The 22,536-nt window shown below is 34.5% G+C and overlaps 1 protein-coding gene across 9 annotated transcripts in view; it reads left to right on the plus strand.

Moving 5' to 3' along the window:
- The first annotated feature begins 3,551 nt into the window (after positions 1–3,551).
- POSTN (periostin) overlaps positions 3,552–22,536 on the plus strand; it is a 35,036-nt gene continuing 16,051 nt past the window's right edge. For 3 of the 9 annotated variants that reach the window (XM_032314790.1, XM_032314789.1, XM_032314793.1), the window contains exons 1-13: positions 3,554–3,752; positions 5,054–5,152; positions 9,888–9,952; positions 11,880–12,037; positions 13,636–13,800; positions 14,714–14,860; positions 15,794–15,935; positions 17,056–17,268; positions 17,857–17,991; positions 19,236–19,384; positions 20,774–20,910; positions 21,722–21,852; positions 22,356–22,486. In XM_032314790.1, the coding sequence (XP_032170681.1) occupies positions 3,559–3,752; positions 5,054–5,152; positions 9,888–9,952; positions 11,880–12,037; positions 13,636–13,800; positions 14,714–14,860; positions 15,794–15,935; positions 17,056–17,268; positions 17,857–17,991; positions 19,236–19,384; positions 20,774–20,910; positions 21,722–21,852; positions 22,356–22,486 (1,866 nt within the window). In that variant the 5' untranslated portion in view covers positions 3,554–3,558. Of the gene's footprint in view, positions 3,753–5,053; positions 5,153–9,887; positions 9,953–11,879; positions 12,038–13,635; positions 13,801–14,713; positions 14,861–15,793; positions 15,936–17,055; positions 17,269–17,856; positions 17,992–19,235; positions 19,385–20,773; positions 20,911–21,721; positions 21,853–22,355; positions 22,487–22,536 lie in introns of all 9 variants that reach the window. The other 6 variants (XM_032314788.1, XM_032314791.1, XM_032314792.1 and 3 more) reach the window with 4 other exon arrangements.

Raw genomic sequence — 22,536 nt, forward strand, 5'->3', positions numbered from 1 at the left:
GGGCTGCAAACCCAAGTACCAAAAAATGCTAAGACCTTCACTGGGCAAGCATTTGGACACTGAGACATGCTGCCTCAGTGAATGTGTGGCATTAACTTCAAGGCCTTGTCATGTTTTATAACCAAGTACTATTGTTTATAGTTTACAAATAGGCCAGTAAGAAAGTAGAATGATACTCAAGAAAGGTTTTCAAGATCCCACAGACCATTTGTTAAAAAGCAGGAGTTCAGACATAACTTGGGGCGCGTAACTACTTTGGATCATTCAAAACCAAGGAAATGCCTTTTAAAAAATCTACTCTTGGCTTGGGTATCCAGGCTTGTTGAATCCATAGACAATGCCCAATCCTAGAGAGTGTAGGTCACGTTGGTTACACGTGAGGGAGAGTAAGCATGATATTACAATGACTTCACAGTCTCCAGAGGCTACAAGACTTGCTACAAAGATCCACTGGATAATTTGCAAACTGCCCATAAATTAGCATCCTGATAGCTAGAAACAAATGTCTTTGTCTTTCAGACACATTATTTTTCTTTGGTTGCATAATAAGTCATTTCCTTTTCATTAATGACTTACATTTCCAGGTCAGACTTTATAGCCCTGAAGGTCAGATTCAATTGCCAAGATTTCAATCCTCCTCAAAACTGCTAATATAGTTACGTAGCCAACCCAGGGGCAGTATGCTTTCATGAAGCAGGAGAATAAGGGCCCTGTGTGGGGAGAAAGAATGAGAGATTGACCCCTGCTGAGTGCTCTGAAAAGGGAGAATGGTGCCCTTCTCAAGCTTTTTCTCTCTCTTTTCCACTTCTTAGACTACCTTCTCTTCCATTCTCTGAAACTGTATTCTTCCCTCACCCTACCCTGCCCAACAGACATAGACTATGTCCAATTATCAGCCTCCTAGAAGCTAGGATAGTGGTTAAAGCAGTTGTTTGGACTTTCGACCACTCCATAATACCATACAATATCACACTTCCAGGCTGAGCTTGGCTTTTTCAGTCACAGTGCTTTCATGTTTTTATATTTACCTTAAAGTTGTCCCTCTCTTGGAATGCTCTCCAACCTCTAAGTTTACATGTAGTTTATATGTACAATCTGGTCTTCATTTTCAAGATCTTCCTCGATGGCATTACTCATCTTGAGTGTAAATATTTGCCGAGGGTTAGCATTTGTTGACTTCCAAGGGACTTATACAATTTCCAATGTGATGCTCAGGATGGGTAGATTTAAGACTCTATTATTGAAACTGAAAAAAAAAAAACAAAGATTTCAGAAACTTTTTAGAATATGAGCATATACCATGCTTTTTTATAAAAAGTAAACCTGTATCTCCAGCCAGAAAGGAGTTGTCTCTTTTGAAATATGAATGTGTATTCATTTTTCTTACTCATCTCATGCAATTATTTGTCCATCTAGACCACTGAAGGAATCAGTGGTCTACGTGAAAGGATGCCACTGATTCCAATGGTCACAAGGACAAACTAGAGCAAAATTGTTCTTAAAAATAATCAATTTATTTTCAATATACTGCAGACACTATGAAGAAAGTAGGTTACATGATAGGAAATTATTGATACTGCCTTCACCTCTGTACTTATAATCAAGTCTGTTTGTCATCATTTGGGATTCTGTTTGAAGACATCTTTCACCCTTGATACACATGATCCAGATTTGTATCTCTTTCTCTCAATACCTCAATCCTTCCTCTCCAATCAAACCCCATTGGATTTAAGCAGATTTCAACTTCATTCCAGAAAAGCTTATAAATACTTGCAGCTGTCTAATAGGAAATGGGTTGCATTAATAATAGTGAGCATCCCAGTAAAGAATGAATGACCATTTATAATGGTGTTGTCAGAGGAATCTCCGTATTATAAGTTTGACTCATCATTCTATAATTCCGAAATTCCATTATTATGTCTTAGAAGATACATAATCTACATTATAATGACTAGACAGGCTAGTATTGAAGACTTTTATATAATTATGTTACCAAGAATATTCTAACAGCTAATTTACTGGTATTAAGGACTTATTTTCATAAAACAGTTTTTCCATCCTACTCAATAAATTCTATAGCCAAGTTTGGTGTAACTCTCCTGATACCTGGAATCACCTCAGGCCCATTCAGCCTCCCCTATAAGACTTTGCAATTGGAAAACATGGTGAGGCAGTATCAAATTTCTTTATATTGCCAGTGGGGCAACAATACCAATGTGCCATGATGGAAGGAACACTTTGCAACAAGACATATTGGAATTACACTTTTACTTTAGGATAGTGTGCAACTTATATATTCAAGAAGATTCATTGCAGGTTTCGGTTCAGCTTATGGTTGACATCTGACATTTGGATTTCTTTTATCTGGTGTTTTGAACATTTGACATACCATGTGCGGAAGGGTAAGAGCGCATATTCCCTTGGATTAGAACCGCATGGTGTAATATTTAGAGACTTCAGTTATTCTTGATAAAAATCAGAGGAAGATTTCTGGCAATGCTCTTTTTTCTTTTTCTTTCTTTTTTTTTTTAAGATTTTATTTATTTATTTGACAGACAGAAATCACAAGAAGGCGGAGAGGCAGGCAGAGAGAGAGAGGAGGAAGCAGGCTCCCCGCTGAGCAAAGAGCCCGATGAGGGGCTCCATCCCAGGATCCCGGGATCATGACCTGAGCCGAAGGCAGCGGCTTTAACCCACTGAGCCACCCAGGCGCCCCAATGCTCTTGTTTCTTAATATGTCTTTAATCTATTACAGCTAGATTTGTAATACTTGTTTCCAATAGGGGCTACTTTTGTCCAGTGGTTATCAGATGTGCTGCCTAGACAAGTTCATCGTCTTGTGAAGCGTGTAATGAAAAAACAATAAAGCACAAATGGTTTTCTTTTCTGCTTCATTTCAAGAGTTAGGAAAACTTGGCAGAATTAGATTTATGTTAACTCTATCCATTCCTTGATATTTGAAAAGAGAAGTAAAATGGAAATATCTCCCTTGTTTAGTAGTATTGCAAGGAACATGTGGTCTCTCCTGTATTTTTCATCAATAATCAGAGTTATTTCATATTTTGTACAAGTTTTAAATGTGTCCAACATCTGTTTTTAATCAAGAGCCATTACTGCCTTATGATTATCGAACTTACATCTACATTTGCTTTCTGGTGAAAAATAATAACCCTTCAGTTCTGAGGTGAACTAAATGTGAGTGATGTGATAAGATCAAACAATGATCTCATTGAGCACAGGAACATATATTCTGTAAGGGGTGGATTGCAGAATAGTCCTTCAAACCCAAACAAAACCATTTTCCATGAACTCCTCCAAAGTGCAGAAAAATAAAACTGAAATAGGAAAAGGCAAAGAGTCAGTTATTAAAGGGGAATATAAATAATTTAACAATAAAAATAAATATCTTCTTCAGTATGAAATATAAAAGAGGCTCAATGTGTTCAGTAAACATCACTAGGAAAAGTGGACTTTAGCTGCCAACTTGAAGTTGCTGATGTTTTTTGGAGAGAGCTCAGATTCCCAGGTTATACAGTGCTCCCTCCCACAGACTCTGACATGTATATAAACTCTGAGCTCTCCAAAGCCACTGCCAGTTCTCTTCGTGGACTAACTGCAACGGAGAGACTAAAGATGATTCCCTTCTTACCTATATTTTCTCTACTCTTGCTGGTTGTTGTTAACCCTGCAAACGCCAATGGCCATTATGATAAGATTTTGGCTCATAGCCGAATCAGGGGCCGGGATCAGGGGTAAGTCAGTGGTTAGGTTTTATAAATCTTTCTTTTTCTTTTACTTGGCTTGTTATATGTGTATCTTTAAAGTTCCTTAAATACACCAAGGTCTTTTTTTCTTTCTACATTAAAAAGTAGTATGAAAAAGGAAAAAAAGGAGTATTCTGTGATTTGTAGATGTTTATAGTTTAAATTTTAAATTTTAAAAATTACTGTCAAAATAATTTGCATGTAATTGCTTTTTTTGCAGCATTATATAATTTTAACTTAGTTGACTATATTTAATCGGCATTTCTTTATTATTATATTTATTTGTATTTTTTCCTTCCAAAAACCTGAAATGAGGTTTCCAAAATAAAAATATATGACTAGGGCTTTCATTATGTGAACAGCTTTGAAATATTTCACATGTTGTGAAGGAAATTTTCATTTAAGTTATGTATGAAAATTTAAAAATGATTAATGTAACTAGTTCTTCGAATATTTTAAAGCATTTAAGAATGTTTTTAAATTCTGCATTCTGCAAAATTTGCAAACATATTTCTTGGAATAAATTTAACTACAACTTAGCATTTTTAAAGTTAATAGGAATAATTTAGTAACTTAAGCAACCATTTATAATTTTTTTAAATGGATCTTGGCATTTCTTCTAATGTCTCAAAGGAGTTTTCACATTGCTCAAAAGTTCCTTTGCTTTACAGTGCAAATAAGACTTCCTATCTCTTTAAGAGAGAAAGGCTCTTAAAATTCTGGCAGAGGATGTACTGATCTACTATTTCCACTCAAAGAAATAGATTTTCCTTTGTGCAGCCATATTATTCAGTTAATTGTAGCACTCATTTCTTCTGTGATTGCTTACCTAGAAAATTATAGCATATGCTGTCTTTGGACCTAGTAAAAACTGTCTCTTTTCCTCTCTTGGTTCCTCATTGTTCCAGAGTCCGTTGTTCCATATTAGAGACCAAAATGAGCACGTCTGGTTTAAAAAGGGTCAGTTACATTGGCTTACTATAAAAGTAATATGAATGAAAACAAAATTAAGTTGAACTTAATGCTGCTTGAATATTCCTACTAGATTAAGTTTTGGAACACTGGTGTTTGGATGTATAATTTCCTCTCTATTTTTCTCTCCCATAGACTTTAGTTTTTCTGATGAATCAGTAAGCTTGGATCAAGAAGTAGATTTGTGCAAGACTAGAATCACATGTTTCAAAATTGAGTCCACATGCTAATTTATTTTTTCTGAAACATGTGACATGAGGATATGAAAAAGTCATTGTCATTAGGACATTAACTTTCTTCTCTTCCCTGTATTCTAGCCCAAATGTCTGCGCCCTTCAACAGATTTTAGGCACCAAAAAGAAATATTTCAGCACTTGTAGGAATTGGTACCAAGGTGCCATCTGTGGAAAGAAAACGTAAGTCTCATCTTTTTCCTAATGCACCAGTCCCAGAGATGTCTATTTCTTTCCTTGGACATATACACCATTTTACTTGAAAAAATTCTCCCACATTGCAAGCTTTAAAACAAAAACTGAATCATAAATGTGAATTAAGAAATTCTCTCTATATTTCTACCTCTGCTAGTGGGCCACTCATGAGCCCTGAATTTATGTGTCATGGAGGTCCAAAGGAAAAAAAATCACATGATGCTGTATAGAACCAGTGTGACACCATGGCATTTCTACCCTTGTTATGGCCCTATTTTTTGGAGAAGATGCTTAATCTCTATGATTCATTTCATAAAAATGGTTACCTCAGTTTCCTCATTTTATTAAAAAAAAAAAAAGAGCCAGAAGAACAAATTGATCTAAAATATCAGGATTTTTGAAGCGCTAATTAATGTTCACCTACATCCATTTGGAAATTATCTGAAATACTCCAGTTTGCCTCAAAATTTTCATCAAAGCTTGAATTTGGAAAGAATTTAAGCTTCATATCTTCATTTAATCCAGTTATTTCATCCCAAACTACCAGATCTGCAGGGGTCCAACAGGTGTAAGACCTGTCATTACATCTACTATTTCAGTAGCCCGAAAGACAATTACTCTTTATTTAGATATGTATTTCACTGATTAACTTAAAATCAGAAAATACTTTCATTACTTGATAGAAATGTGTATTGGTTTAATTAATCAATAAGTGTTGGTGGGAAATTACAATCGTGGGTAAATAAAAGTTGAGAATTACTCATGTGGTCCAAGTTCTTCATTTTAAAGTGAAGGATCTGAGTCATAGAGTAAGTGAGACTATGGACTCTGAAAAACAATCTGAGGGTTTTGAAGGGACGGGGGGTGGGAGGTTGGGGTACCAGGTGGTGGGTATTATAGAGGGCACGGATTGCATGGAGCACGGGGTGTGGTGCAAAAATAATGAATACTGTTATGCTGGAAATAAATAAAAAAAAAATAATAATAAAAAAAAAAAAAAGAAAGAAAAAGTAGAGATACCATAGCTGGCTAAAAAAAACAGTGCTTCCCTTTGATTTGGACTCCACTTTCAATGAAAGAGGACTTGAGAAACAAATATCTGAATGAGAACCTGCTTACTACATCATCATTAAACTTCAGTTACCCTAAATAGGTGGAAGGATTGGGGGATTACTAAAAACTTATTCCTAACTTAACAATGTTGGTACAAATACTAAACACAGCGTCACTTAACTTCTTGGAGCTTTCATTTCTTTACCTGTGAAATGTGGATTTCATAGTTACAGAGTTTTGGGGGGGATGGTAGAATGATTTGATGAATGTGAAATTGCTAAGTAACTCACAATATCAATTGTCCTTAAATTTAAAGTACTTGAACAAATGGATATGTGTGGGTGGGAAAAGGAACTGTGACCAGATGCCTATCTAAAATGCATAAGATTATCTTTATTTCCAGATAAAAATCATGTATTCAGTGCATATAACCTTAGCTGGACTCTACTTTTCCGTGGTCACTAGATCTAGGACGCCACAGAACTTTGCTGTCTGTTCCTGTTCATTTGCTTACTAGAGTTTCAACTGATGATACTTTTTGGCCTAGACTTTATTCTTATTAGTTTGCAGACATCTGCTAGACTCGTGAGTCATTCACACAATCACAATGTAAGTCAGTGGTTGCAGTGATCTTGCCTATGATGCAAGCTGGACCTCAGCTGGGAACTCCAAGGCTCTGGGTTCTCTTCCCTTTGTTCTTCATATTCGTGGTTACCATAAGGCGTATTTGGAATGCACACCAACTACATAAGGACCTGCTCTCTGAATTTATTCAGGGGATATCTTTATTATATCCTTCCTGGAAGTTAGGAAAGTATGATATAATCTCATTTTAACCATCTAAATATATTAGAGATGCCAAGGCTTGTACAAAGGTTATGCCAACATTCTTTCTTGTTATCCATTAAAAAAAAAAAAATCCTGCTTTGAAGGCTGGCTTTTTACCAGAAACATAACAGTGTCTCCTTTGTTAAATTATATTAGCTTATTTCTCCCAAGTAGCTTCATTTTCATAAACATATTTACATCTGTGCTCTGAAATAAATGTAAATGCTAGATATTAGTTTTGAATAATCAAATAAATCAATAACCTTGACAACAGGAATGCCTTTTTTGCCATCTGCTTGCAGCTGCTAAAATTTCCATAGACATCTTTAGGACTTTTTGTATCAGTTGACAGAAATGTTTGTCTTTTGGTTGAACAGTTGCTTTGCAGATTTGAAGGAAGTAATTGGGCAGGCCTATTGATAAACATGAATTTCCCAAGTTTAAGATAGTTCCTACAATATATATTGGCCGAATAATACAGTATTTTGTAGACTCCTTTTAGCTGGTATTTTCATGAGATTCTAGATAGCTAATCAGAAAATGAAGATAAATTTTCCACTTTCAGAGATGTACATAGTAATGATTTTTCTTTACTCTTGTTTTGTCCTACTAACCATGTGGGAAATTTAAGTTTTGTATAGAATAAATGTTCTCCTGAATAAACCTACAATTTGTTTTTCAAATATCAACTCAGATAACCATGTTGTTCAACTATCAGCTGAAATTGCAGCTGTTTTGGATTTTATTCCATCTGTTGCACTAATTGGCTACATTAAGGTTAATCCTTGGGTCATATTAGCATGTGTTACAGAAATTTTTGTTACATTAACAATTTCCGCTTCTAGTCACTCTTTACTTCAAGTCAATACTGTCAATACTGGACCAATAAATATGTATCTCATTTTTCAAGTTGTTTACAATATATGCTAAAGCTAACATGTAAGAAATTCTGAATCAATCCTTTTGCATCCAAATATTCAAATTTATTTATATGAGGATCTAAGTAAATACATTGTTTCAGGGGCCATTTTAAGATTTGCATAAGACCCCCATATAGTTTCCATATGTTTCTAATACCAGCTATTTTTGAAATTATTTTAAAATTGATGAACAGGGCGCCTGGGTGGCTCAGTGGGTTAAGCCGCTGCCTTCGGCTCAGGTCATGATCTCAGGGTCCTGGGATCGGGTCCCGCATCGGGTTCTCTGCTCCGCAGGGAGCCTACTTCCTCCTCTCTCTCTCTCTGCCTGCCTCTCTGCCTACTTGTGATCTCTCTGTGTCAAATGAATAAATAAAATCTTTTAAAAAAAAATAAATAAAAAAAAAATAAAATTGATGAACAATTTGAAATTGGCATTTCCCACTTAATTTTGTCCATTTTTAAAATCTATCAAATATCTTTGAGTCAGTTTCCATGCCAGAAATTTTTTTTCATTCATCTTTCATTTTTCACTGCATACATGTATATGCATAAATAATGTTACATTCTACTTTTTAAATTGACATCAAGAAAATAAAGAAATGGGAATATAAGGTCACAAACAAGACCATAAACCATGGATAATCAATTAATAGACTTGGCTTTAATTTGAAAAGTTTATTTACAAACTATAGAAGACCGTTTTGTATATCATTAATAATTCTACTTTTTACAAACTCGCTTTTGTTGTCATTTTTATCATACTAAGAAAAGTATTTCTTATAGTGATTTTTTTCTTAAATATATTCAAATTCTCTCATTCATTCATCTTTTTGAATATGATTATCATAACTAGAAAAAAAAAGAAATAAATAATATCTGAACTACTTAATACATGTTTAGTTACTAAATTATAAGATAATTAGTCTAAGTAATTAAACTGTGTGACATGGGATTAATCAATTAAAAATTATAAAATGGTCTGTATTTCCTCTTTACTTATAATATTCCCCATTTACAATTTTTATTTTGTACATTCACCTTCATATTTCTATTGAGAAGAAACAGAGCATTATGTAAAATTTTAATTAAAAATACGATGCTAGATTTTGAGGAGTCCAGAAAATGTCAAATGGACTTTGATAAAATGAAGATTAGGATTATATTTTTAATAAAGTAAGAAATAAAAGCAATTATGTAGATGATTTGAGGTTACTATTTTCCAACAAAACAGAGTAATACAAACTTAATTTAGATATATCTTTGCTGAATTTTTTGGTTTGTTGCCTTAATTATGCCTATATATAACTTACTACACTTTGTTAACTTGGGAAAATAGCATTTTCTTGAATATTACATTGTAGAAGATTTTAAAGATTATATTTACTATGATCAAATTAATAATTCTACTGGCAATTCAAACCTAAAATATTATTTTAGTTAGCAGTGGAATAGCTTTTATTGATTGGATTAGGTTAATGTATTTACTGATGTTTCTAGTTTCTCATAAACTTACACTAATAAACATTTCTAACAATTTATAGTTCACAAAATGATTTCCAAAGCAGAATTTTATTTGAGACTCACAACTAGCCTGTGAGTAGCTATCACAGCTACTACATCCATTTTAAAAAGCTGGAGAAACTGACTCAAATTTGTCAAATTACTTGCTCAAGGTCATACATCTACCAAGGACAGAACTGGGAACCTCATTCATCTGCATTAAGATCCTGAAACTTTCTACAATGTCATGAAACTATATAGAGAAATCAAACTAATATAAACAAAGTTGAAATCAGGGGGAAAAAAAACAATTCAAAAGTCTCATAAATCATGGCAATAAGTGATATATTTTTGCTAAGATTATATGGAAATGAATTTTATGTAGTTCCCCATTTTAATACTAATTTTCTTCCGATATACAGGACTGTGTTATATGAATGTTGCCCTGGTTACATGAGAATGGAAGGAATGAAAGGCTGCCCAGCAGGTAAAATTTCAATTACTGAAATGAATGAGGAACTTGTCTTATGTGAGGAAAAAGACTTGAGGTAGCTTAGCTTGTAGATAAGCCAATGTGTATGTGTGTGCACGTGTGTGTGTGTGTGTGTGTGTGTGTGTGTGTGTATTTAGCACCATGATAAATCCCAAGATACTGCCACCATCTTTGTGCTAATCATGAATTTTTCATGGTGACAAAGTATTAAAACATGCAGCTCATTCAGTGAATGTTGGGCCATACAACACAAACCTGATCATAAATTTAAACTCAAATGAAAAAATTAAATGAAAATCCTCTCTACAAAATCCATCTTTGACATTGTCTAGAAACATGGAGTGGACTAGTTGGGAAGGCATAATTTTCTGTAACTGAACAGCTCTGATTTTATAACATCCCTCATGTTGAAAATTGTTTTCTAAAATTGCCAACTAAAGAAAAAAAAAAAGTTAATCTAGCTCCTCTCTGAAATAACAGCCATTCAGATATTTAACACCAACCATCACATACTTCCACTGGTTACCCTTTCTTTTCAATAGATTTCTCTTCCCTGAGCTAATCGTTCCCAGTTCTTCTAATATAACATAAACTTTGAGGCCCTCACCATTATGGACACCAATGCATAAAAATCCTCTAATCCAGTCATCTTTCTGAACGTGATTCTAAACTGGTGTCTGCATTCTTTGTGGGTCCCGGCAGCCGAGAGAATAAAATCAAGACAAATACTTCACTTTGGGGAGCCCCTGAATTTTGGTTTGTGTCATTGGTAACCAAGTCTTAACATTAGCTTGTAATGAATTTATGACCAATTACAATTAATTAAAGTTCTTTCTATCAAGTCACGCCTTTCTCTAGGATTTATTTTTTCAGCATGGGCATAAGGACACACATGGAGCTCTGTTATTTTTAACTTGTTAATTTTGACTCGTTTTCCTCATCTTTTTGGGGTTTTCTTTGGGGGGTCTTGATTTTATAATTTATTAATTGTCACCTAGTCTTTATATATTCACAAATGTAATAACCATTTCTCCTATGATATTATCCAAATCATATGAGTTTTCAAATAAGATAGGGTCAAAAAATGAATAAATCAGCTGCATCAGTTTTCAGGTTGGCATTCGTATATTAATATTTCTTCTGAAGTTCAGGAGAAATATTCTGGAAGCAGTAGATACTTCCATCTATTTCCTCCCTGAAATTATGCTCAAAAGAAGTAGGTCTCTATATTTCTTTTAAAAACCCAAATCTAGGGGCACCTGGGTGGCTCAGTGGGTTAAAGCCTCTGCCTTCTGCTCAGATCATGATCCCAGAGTCCTGGGATCGAGCCCCACATCAGGCTCTCTGCTCCGCAGGAAGTCTGCTCCCTCCTTTCTCTCTGCCTGCCTCTCTGCCTGCTTGTGATCTCTGTCAAATAAATAAGTAAAATCTTTAAAAAAAAAATAAAAAAACCCAAATCTATAAAAATTAATAACCCAGTACCTTACAATATTACACCATTTAGGAGTTTAAGCCAATATAGAAGAAAATATTACCTTTGCCATTCTCAGTGAGAAGTGAGGAGCATCTTTTTTTTTTTTTCAGTGAATCAGAAATATTTGCTGATAATTATAGTTCAACTATTATTGACATAGCAGGAGTCACAACTATATACACTGATATGTAATACATAATGTTAATCAGGATAATTTAAAATTCATTTTTCCTCAACACAAAGGATATATGAAATAATAGTTTTCAATGTTGTTTTATTATTTAGCCCTTAAAAGACAGCTTTTGTGTAAGATTGATAATTCATATAATTTTATTGCTAAAATTATCAGTTAAATGTATTAAGGAATTTAGTAAAAATTTAAATGACTGTGAAATAATAATCTTGAAATATTGTCCTAAGTAATTCTTCATGTCTTCATTATTTCAGTTTTGCCAATTGACCATGTTTATGGCACTCTGGGCATCGTGGGAGCCACCACAACACAGCGCTATTCTGATGTCTCAAGACTGAGGGAAGAAATTGAAGGAAAGGGATCATTCACTTACTTTGCACCGAGTAATGAGGCTTGGGACAACTTGGATTCTGTAATTCATTATTTTTATTAATATAATTATTTTTATTGTGATTTCATTTTAATTGATTTATTAACTTGGAAATTAATAGAGATCTTATATCTCTTTTTTGTTATACATATATGATGATACATAAAAGAATGAGATATTAAGTATAAGGATGAAAACATTTTAATATATCCATATATGGAATACCTCCCCAGTAGTTTCATAGACTAATTTAAAAAAGGCAAACCAAGGGCGGACTGAACTGGTGTTTATCATTATTCTATTCTACTCCTTTCCTCTTTCCTTTTTGATTGGGAAGAAACATATTGAATTTTAGATGACCTATCCAACAGAAAGGTAAGTTAAGAAGCCTAGTGGAATTTAAAATTTATTATAAGGCATATTATAAATATATAAATTATTTTAATTATATGTAAATATATTTGGCTGATCAGACATTGACATTTATAAATATGTATGGATATTTAAATGAAGCATTATAAATAATGCTTTTGATTTTCAGACTTTCTGTGCATAATCTGTAATACACTAAATTTCCAATCTGTAAAACTTGGTATGGAAATATATTCCTACATTCTACAGGATATAAAGGCAAATCGATAATTATGACTAGAGCCAAATAATATTTGGTAAGGCAGGATCTTCTAGATATTATCTTGCTACTTTAACTGTGTGGTTAATTGTTGCATTATGGAACACTCTCTGTTGGTTGCCATGGATCTCATCTCTTAACCACCTTTCTGGGTCTTCTTGCTGACTCCTCTTCTTCCTTCACTTAATAATGAGTCTTACTAAAGTCTCTTTTGGGAATTAGACTTTGCTCTTTATATGCCCTTCTAATGGCTTCAGCCATCACTTCAGTGCATCTAGCCATGAAATCTGTTTCTGTAGTTGTTCTCCTTGGAACCTCAGGAAAATATTTCTAATGTCCATTTTAATACTTCTCCTTGGATATACCACTTAATATTTCTCCTTAGATACACCACTTCATCTTTAAACAAAAAGTTATCTAAAACATGTGCCATTTTCTTTCTCCTCACAAACAACTGCTTTTCTGTTGCCTTTTTTTCCATAATTGGCAGTACCCATCTGAAGTGTTTAGACTTGAAAGTGGTGATTCATTCCACTCCTGCTCTAATTCTTAACTATTGTTAGTCACCAATGTCTCATGTTTCATCCTCCTCACTAATATCTTCATTTCTGCTCTACATTTTCACAAGATTAACCTTCCCGAAGCCCAGTCTAATCATTTTATTCCAATACAACAAAATCTTCAGTGGCTCCTTGTCGCCAGTTTACTCAGGCATTGAAGTCTTCCACATTATTGTCCCACACACTTTTCTAAAACTCCTTCTTAATGTTATCTAAGAAACATAAAGTATATTCTAACCAACCTGAATAAAATCTTTTTTCCCAACATTCATCCCTGTGTCAGCAACTGGACTTAAAATGATGACCACAATTCCTACCCTATCTGCTCTTTAATGCCTATCCCCAAGCCTTGAATAGCTGCCTTTCCTCATTTTACCCATAGTGTAATTGTAAGTATTTTAATGATGAACTGCAATGAAATAAACTTCTAACATTTCAATTTTTTCTAGGATATCCGGAGAGGCTTGGAGAGTAATGTAAATGTTGAATTACTGAATGCTTTACATAGCCATATGGTTAATAACAGAATGTTGACCAAGGACTTAAAAAATGGCATGATTATTCCTTCAATGTATAACAATTTGGGGCTTTTCATTAACCATTATCCTAATGGGGTAAGTTTCATTAATAAAAAGTACATTTCAGAGTAATATCACCTTTAATTTTGTCTATACCTTTTATATTGTGTTCACAGAAATAGTAAAATGTTAGTGAATGTAAGCACTATATTGTGATTTTCCCCCACATTTAGAGCATGCAAATTTCTAATTCAGTGGCTGACTTCTATAGAGAGTGGTTGTGAGGAGGAAATTAAGTTCACAGTTCATTGACAGTAGACTTAGATGTCCTAAAAAAAAAAAAAAGGAAATTTTAGTAGTTGATGTGTTTGAAAAATAATAACTACAGAAAAATAGTAAATAAGAATTTATCAAAGAATATCAGCGAATGAGTATTCCTTTATTCACCCTCTAGCTACTATACTGATTTAGGTTCTTCTGTGTGTAGATAAAAGCCCTTGTGGGAAACTTCCAACAGGATCATAGGGTTCTTCCAATAAATTTCCAGGGATGAAAAGGGTCAGTGATGAGGTAATAATTGGGAAATTACTGCAATAGAACTGATTATATTTGTGCAATAACTATTTCTCTATTTCAGAACTTACTTTAGGACTGATAAACTTTTTCATGTAATTCACTGACCTGCAGTTGAAACAATTTATGACTATCTCTATAAAAGGAAGAGAAGGGGGGGAAAAAGCAATAACTCAGATGAAAAAAATGCTTTTTCCCCTTATTTTCTAGATATGTTATGTGTAACTGAACTGGGTTTTCAACTGGTCCTGTTTTCTCTTAGTTTCTTTTTTAGACAGAGTGATATATGTCTTTATCCTCAACATTTACATTTGGAATGTTGGCTCCTTCATGTTACATTTACTAGTAGAAATGAAAGATAGATAATGGCCTTGCAGTCTCAGTGGTCACTTGATGGCTCTGATTTCTGCACTTTGATTTTCTCAAATAATTACAGGTTGTCACTGTTAACTGCGCTCGAATCATCCATGGGAACCAGATTGCAACAAATGGTGTTGTACATGTCATTGACCGTGTCCTTACACAAATTGGTACCTCAATTCAAGACTTCATTGAAGCAGAAGATGACCTCTCATCTTTTAGGGTAAGTATAAGAAGTAACAGCAGATTGTCCTGCATCATTGAAATCTAACAATAAAAATGTTATTTTAGGGGCACCTGGGTGGCTCAGTGGGTTAAAGCCTCTGCCTTCAGCTCAGGTCATGATCCCAGGGTCCTGGGATTGAGCCCCCATCGGGCTCTCTGCTCGGCGGGGAGCCTGCTTCCTCCAATCTCTCTCTCCGCCTACTTGTGATTTCTATCAAATAAAAAAATAAAAATCTTTAAAAAAATGTTATTTTAAAAATCTGGCATAAGTGTAACAAATCTATTTCTTGAAATGAAAAGAGTTTTATTCTACATGGAAGAAATCATCCCATATGACATAATAATACTTGTGTGGGCATAATAAATACCCAATAGTTAGTTATGTGCCCATAGTGTATTCACTGTATTTAGTATGTGTCCATCTCAGTTATATGTACTGCTGGATATTGCTAGAGTCACACAAACATGGGCAGGATTCCCATTCTTACAAACAGGTTTGAGGAAACTTGGAATAAATCATGTTTTTTTTTTTTTCCAGCATAACAGTATTCATTATTTTTGCACCACACCCAGTGCTCCATGCAATCCGTGCCCTCTATAATACCCACCACCTGGTACCCCAACCTCCCACCCCCCGTCCCTTCAAAACCCTCAGATTGTTTTTCAGAGTCCATAGTCTCTCATGGTTCACCTCCCCTTCCAATTTCCCCCAACTCCCTTCTCCACTCTAAGTCCCCATGTCCTCCATGCTATTTGTTATGCTTCACCCCTGGGGATAGAGTAATAAATCATGTTTTAAAGCTCTAACAAGAGCAAACTTCTATAATTTTATACAGAATCAACTCCCTCAGGACAGCCTAGTTTAAGTGTGTTGTGATTTTCTTTTGGATCTGCAACGTGCAAGACTCTAACAAGCACATTTGTGTTTCAGGCAGCTGCTATCACATCTGATATACTCGAGTCCCTTGGAAGAGATGGTCACTTCACACTCTTTGCTCCCACCAATGAGGCTTTTGAGAAACTTCCACGAGGTGTCCTAGAAAGGATCATGGGAGACAAAGTGGCTTCTGAAGGTACTAAAACGTCCTCCTCTCTGAGAAGTCTCCCAGAACTCCAAGAAAAGAAAATTAAAAAAAAAAAAAAATTAAGTCATGCACTTATTATCAGCTTTGATAAGTAAAGGCAAAGAAAAACTTGTGTTCTAAGTGGACTACAAAATCTTAAAAAAAAAAAAGCCTTTGAAAGAGTCAGCAGAGTAATTATATAATTAATAATTAATTTATAAATAATATCATAAAGATCATATTCTTTTTTATTGTTTTCAAGTAAATAAGTAGCAGGCATTAAAAAGGATTTAGCCATGGTTTAAAAGAAATATTAGATTATCAAATTTTAATATCATACATGTATTACATAATGCTTTTAATTCTAAATTTATGCTAAAATGTATAATTAAGTTAAGAAAATTACACGGTTCTCTTGGTCTATTATTTATTTATACATAGAATTTGGCTTCATTCTAGTCTCTCTATCTATTTTCAAATAGATTTTATGTTGTGAGGAGTACATTTAACTAACATTTAACCAATTTAAAATGAGAAATTTTGATGATACAGTTATAGAGACAATACGGTTGAAGGACAGATCCCTTCAGATATCTTCCAAGAAATCATCTTTACTTTGGCTACTCTCCAGATGTTTTCTTTAGGGAATTATTTGTCCTATTCTCCTCCTCTATTAAACTCTTTATAAATCATATGAAGCTATTCTGTTATGAGTGGCTTATACAAGATGCTGTTTGGGTGTTTAAGAATAGGTGTCTCTAGTAAATACAGGGATCATTCTTCTTGTTTTCATGTCAGAAATTACCTTCTTATGAGAGTGGAAACTTACTCTAACACATTTTCTAAGCACTACACAAATCATTTCATGCAACTGATCTTCTCTTCTTACGTCCTACTGAGCTGAGCTATTTCTATTGAATAGTTCATATAGTTCGTTGAAAAAGCGTTCCTAGAACTTAAACAATTAAAAACCCTTTAGTCAATACTTAGGCCTTTTTTTTTTTAATACTTAGGTCTTATATGTATTATATTTCTTAGGAATTCTCAGGTCCACAATGAACCATGTCTTTAAGGGGTAAGTGCAATTTCCCTTGATCTCAGAACTTGCTGCTTTTCATTTGTGCTCCAGCTCTCTTGAAGTACCACCTTTTGAACACACTCCAGTGTTCTGAAGCTATCATGGGAGGAGCAGTCTTTGAGACTCTGGAAGGAAACACCATTGAGATAGGATGTGACGGTGACAGCATAACAGTAAATGGAATCAAAATGGTGAACAAAAAAGATATCGTGACAAATAATGGTGTCATCCATTTGATTGATCAGGTCCTAATTCCCGATTCTGGTGAGCAACAGTTTTGGATTCTTCCACCTACTACTCTTTACCAGTTACGATGCCACATGACTAAATCCATGAAAAATGAATGTGTAGCATAAGGAAAGGCACGTGAAGCACAAATGCAGCAGAGTGAACTGAGCACTAGGTAGCCTGTGTAGCCACAGGCTCCTGGGTAGCACGGAACTTCCGCTTTCCCAAGCTTCTAACACTTAATATTTATAAAGGCTCTCTCACAGTACCACAGTTTTTCTTGAAAGCGGAAGGACAGATCTAACCAAATGGCCAGCTTTGGATAAATGAAATAACTATGGCACTCACAAGAGCAGAGAAAGGTGGGACGTGAGCCATAGAGAATTAAAGACAATGAAACTAAGAAGCTGGAAAAATATTTTCTTTTGTAAAAATTCTCTGTGGTTATCGACCCCCCAAAACAGGAATCTGGAACTCTTACTAGGGAAGGGCAGGATATCTTATCACATTGTCATGGCAGCAAATAGCTTATAGAGAACAGCCAAGAACTGATTTACTAATTTCAGGATGATGATGATAGTAACAAAGATGACATTGTTGCGATGGTGATGGTTTACTTTACAGCCAAACAAGTTATTGAGCTGGCTGGAAATCAGCAAACCACTTTCACAGACCTCGTGGCCCAGTTAGGCTTGGCATCCGCTCTGCGGCCAGATGGGGAATATACTTTGCTGGCACCTGTGAATAATGCATTTTCAGGTATGTACTGGACACTGTCATTCTTACTCTCGCTCCCCCACCAACCCTCACACACATTTTTCTTCACCATGATTGTTTGCATTAAGGAACAACCGACATTTTACAAGGTGGTGATTATTTCTTTATTGGTTACACATTGTTAGTACTACGTCATCTCTATTAAAATGTCCTTCATTTAAAAATATTTCATTATAATAGATAAGAGCCTACAGGGAGCAAAAGTTTGTGATAAAGGGTATTCAGTTATTCTATGAAACTATTCATAATTCCAATACACACAAAGGATGTATTAGTAGATCTTAAGAAAAATTAATCTGATTTGTTTATTTAACACCAACATAATATTTAAGAATAAATAGTTGTATTTTTCATCTCAACATTTGATATAAGGTGTCAAATTATAAATAAATAAAAACAAGAGACTATTTTATTATACACTTCTATATTACTATGTAAACTATTATTATAAGTACTTTATCTACTACCTGCTCTTCAAGGATGTTGTTTAGATTAGTGTAACCTGCCACTTTTTCTAGAAAAGTGATTTCACAAAGACATATTTAAATCGTAAAGCAAAATTTAGTAATTAAAAAATAAGTATTATTTTAAAAACATATTCCCAGATGTTAAATTGTGATGCATAAAATTATTAATAAAAATTCAAATTCCTAGAAATGCTATTATTCCTCTTTGTAATAACTGTGAGGATGGTGAATGTGTTTTGATTTTCTCTTCGTAAGCAACGATGAATTTATAAATGATTTGTCAGTAGTGTCATGTGACCAGTGTATAAAAATTCTCATAAAAATTAGAATAATGTTATAGCCAGGGTGCTTGGGTGGCCCAGTTGTTAAACGGCTGCTATTGCCTCAGGTTATGATCCCAGCATCCTGGGATCGAGCCCCACATTGGGCTCTCTGCTCCATGGGAAGCTACTTCTCCCTCTCCCACTCCCCCTGCATGTGTTCCCTCTCTCGCTGTATCTCTGTCAAATAAATAAGTAAAATCTTAAAAAAAAAAAGAAGAAGAAGAATGTTACAGTCATTTGATCAAAGAGCTCGCAGAGTTTCCAATTAGTACATGGAATTTGTAGCCTTGAGCATTTAGTTGACTCATATATTTTATGAGTGCAGAATCTATAATCTCCATAGTATTAGGGATTATCCATTTTCATGATTTTTTCTTATCAGGAGGAATTTTAATGCTTTCTAAGTAATCCTTTTTCTTCATGAATTTATTTATAGATGATACTCTGAGCATGGATCAGCGGCTTCTTAAATTAATTCTGCAAAATCACATATTGAAGGTAAAAGTTGGCCTTAATGAGCTTTACAATGGACAAAAGCTTGAAACCATTGGAGGCAAACAGCTCAGAGTTTTCGTCTATCGTACAGTAAGTCAATCAGAAAAAGAGAAAATATCTACATTGACCTGAATGTCAAATGACATTCCCCTGACTAAGAATATTATTAAAGCAGATGTGTCCAGAATTTTATTAATGTGGTTGTAGTAATAGTAAATATCCATAGGAAGATCGGGAACTGAGTAATGTATGGAAAGACTGTGAGGAAGGGCAACAAAAAGTGCTGAGTATTAACAATTCAGATAATTTGCGTTTGTTTCATTATCTGTTCTAAAACATTAATTATTTCAGTTCTAGAAATCATAAAACCCCTCTAAAATAAGCTTTTGATTTATGGATTCCTGCAAGTTTACAAGGTAATTTTATATAGACATCTAAAGATCTCTGAACTCTAGAAAATAGTTCTAACATACTTTATCTGAGGAACTATTTCTAGAAAATATTGCTTATGAAAACTGTGCAAGTAGTGGTGCCGTTCAATTTCTGTCCAGGCCAGAGATTTTACAGAAGTCAAGCATTACCTGATAAAATACACAGCAGCTGCTCAGGATTGTTCCACAATCCCAAGACACACATTTTATAAGATGCAGGAAATGGGCTGCATATACATATATTTGTTCAAAAAACACTATAACAAAATTAATAATGTGACATAATTGATAGAACCTTAAAGTCAGGAAAATATAGTAAATATCTGTGAAAATCTCAAAAGGCACTGAAGTCAGAGAACTTTATGGTTAAAGAGGGTCCTAAAGAGTTAGAGAGTGAAAGTTTCTTAAAGAGGGTGTGGAAGAATGGTTCAAACCTGGAGAAGCAGAGAGAGTCAATTATCATATGGTTTCACTTATTTGTGGAGCATAACAAATAGCATGGAGGACATGGGGACTTAGAGTGGAGAAGGGAGTTGGGGGAAATTGGAAGCGGAGGTGAACCATGAGAGACTATGGACTCTGAAAAACAATCTGAGGGTTTAGAAGGGACGGGGGGTGGGAGGTTGGGGTACCAGGTGGTGGGTATTATAGAGGGCACGGATTGCATGGAGCACGGGGTGTGGTGCAAAAATAATGAATACTGTTATGCTGGAAATAAAAAAAAAAAAATTCAAAAAAAAAAAAGAGTTAAACAAAAGGGAAAAAAAAAATACAGACATGGAATTCTATGGAATTTTTGTTATTTATGGATGAAACTACCTGTGTGACATATAGGGTAGTTAACTAGTACTAGAAAACCTGATTGAATAAGAAGTGTGAAGTCAGATTATGCCAGACCTTAAAAAAAGAAGTGAGATGCTATTTCCTTTGGCCAGAGAGGTCAGGAGACCTCTTAAGAGTCAATCGATTAACTCAGTTTTGCATCTACTTCCACATAGGACATTTCAAGTAAGGAAATAGACAGTTGTATCTTTCTCTTCTTTGCTAGGCTGTCTGCATTGAAAATTCATGCATGGTGAGAGGAAGCAAACAAGGAAGAAATGGTGCTATTCATATATTCCGAGAAATCATCAAACCAGCAGAGAAATCCCTCCACGAAAAATTAAAACAAGATAAGCGCTTTAGGTAAGCCAAATGGATTCACTCCCACCAAAAACAAACAAACAAACAAACAAACAACAAACAACAAAAACATGAGAACTATTGACATAGTTTTGTGTCACAGTTAGTATCCAAAAAGCATTCAATTATTCAGTACTGCTGAAAATAGAATTTAGAATAAGAAGTCCATGCAAATATTTTCAAAACTGAAATATGTTCTTAAGAGTATTTTGCTTCCTGGTGCACCATAATATGATTTGGTGAGGGAAACAATCTAATACATTGGCGTATTCCTTGCAATTTTTTTTTATATTTAAGTTTTTTTAAAAAATGACAGTAAATACTAGCCAAGACTGTTTTGTGGAATATTAAATGAAAAACATGCACTTCTATTTGGTCATGAAGTGTGACCTTGTCAAGTTTTGTAAGATAAACATTTAGTTTAGGAGATTTAAAAACCATATGTATATTTAAAGAATTTCCCCATGATAAAACTTTCTTAACAGGTAAATTGCATTTGAAACATAAAAATGGATGAATAGGGGGCCTGGGTGGCAGAATCAGTTAAGTGTCCAACTCTTGGTTTTGACTCAGGTCATGATCTCAGGGTCGTGAGATCGAGCCCTGCATTGGGCTCCGTGCTCAGCACAGAGTCTGCTTGGGATTTTCTCTCTCCCTCTTCCTCTGCCTCTCCCTCACCTCCTCAAATAAGTAAATAAATCTTAAAAAAAAATGCATGAAAATTTCTCATGCTTTCCACTGTAAATGGATTCTATTCTATTCCATGAATACCTAAATCTAAATCTAACAGAATAAATATATCTTGCCTGCTTAGTGTCTTCCTCAGCCTACTTGAAGCTGCAGACTTGAAAGAGCTCCTGACACAACCCGGGGATTGGACTTTATTCGTTCCAACCAACGATGCCTTTAAGGGAATGACAAATGAAGAAAAGGAAATTCTGATTCGTGAGTAGAAGTGAATACCAGATATTTGCCCCTAGAGTTCAGGATCTCATTTCTTCCTCAAGCATTCCTGCCCAGAAATCAACCTCAAAAATGTTCCCTCTTTAATACTCATGTCTAGCCTTAGTTTCCTTTAATTCCCCTTGGAATATGTGGAAGGTGATTCATTAATATTCTTAATTAACTGCTTGCTGTCATGATTGTAGAGCTAGATGTTCACTTATGCTATTTATATTAATGTCCACACAATTAGGTGACAAAGAAAGTAGTCACAATCCCAAAAATAATTTGATTTTCCTTCCTTTCAGTAGGTTGGCTAATATTTTGATTGAACAGACCGAAGTGACAGTTTCAACATGGCACTGATAGCAACTTAGAGAACAATGATATGATGAGAAATTACAGTGTGGAAAAAACAAAGACAAAGAAATATGTCTATCCTTAGTCTTTCCAGCATCAAACTATCAAAAAATATAACGTGTTATAAATATACCTTTCCCCCCCAGGTGACAAAAATGCCCTTCAAAACATCATCCTTTATCACCTAACACCAGGCGTTTTCATTGGAAAAGGATTCGAACCTGGTGTTACTAATATTCTGAAGACCACACAAGGAAGCAAAATCTATCTGAAAGGAGTAAGTTTTTTAGAATGAATTTAGGATAGCTTTCATCTATTTTTCAATTA

The sequence above is a fragment of the Mustela erminea genome, chromosome 15 (genome assembly GCF_009829155.1).
Source record: "Mustela erminea isolate mMusErm1 chromosome 15, mMusErm1.Pri, whole genome shotgun sequence".
NCBI lineage: Eukaryota > Metazoa > Chordata > Mammalia > Carnivora > Mustelidae > Mustela > Mustela erminea.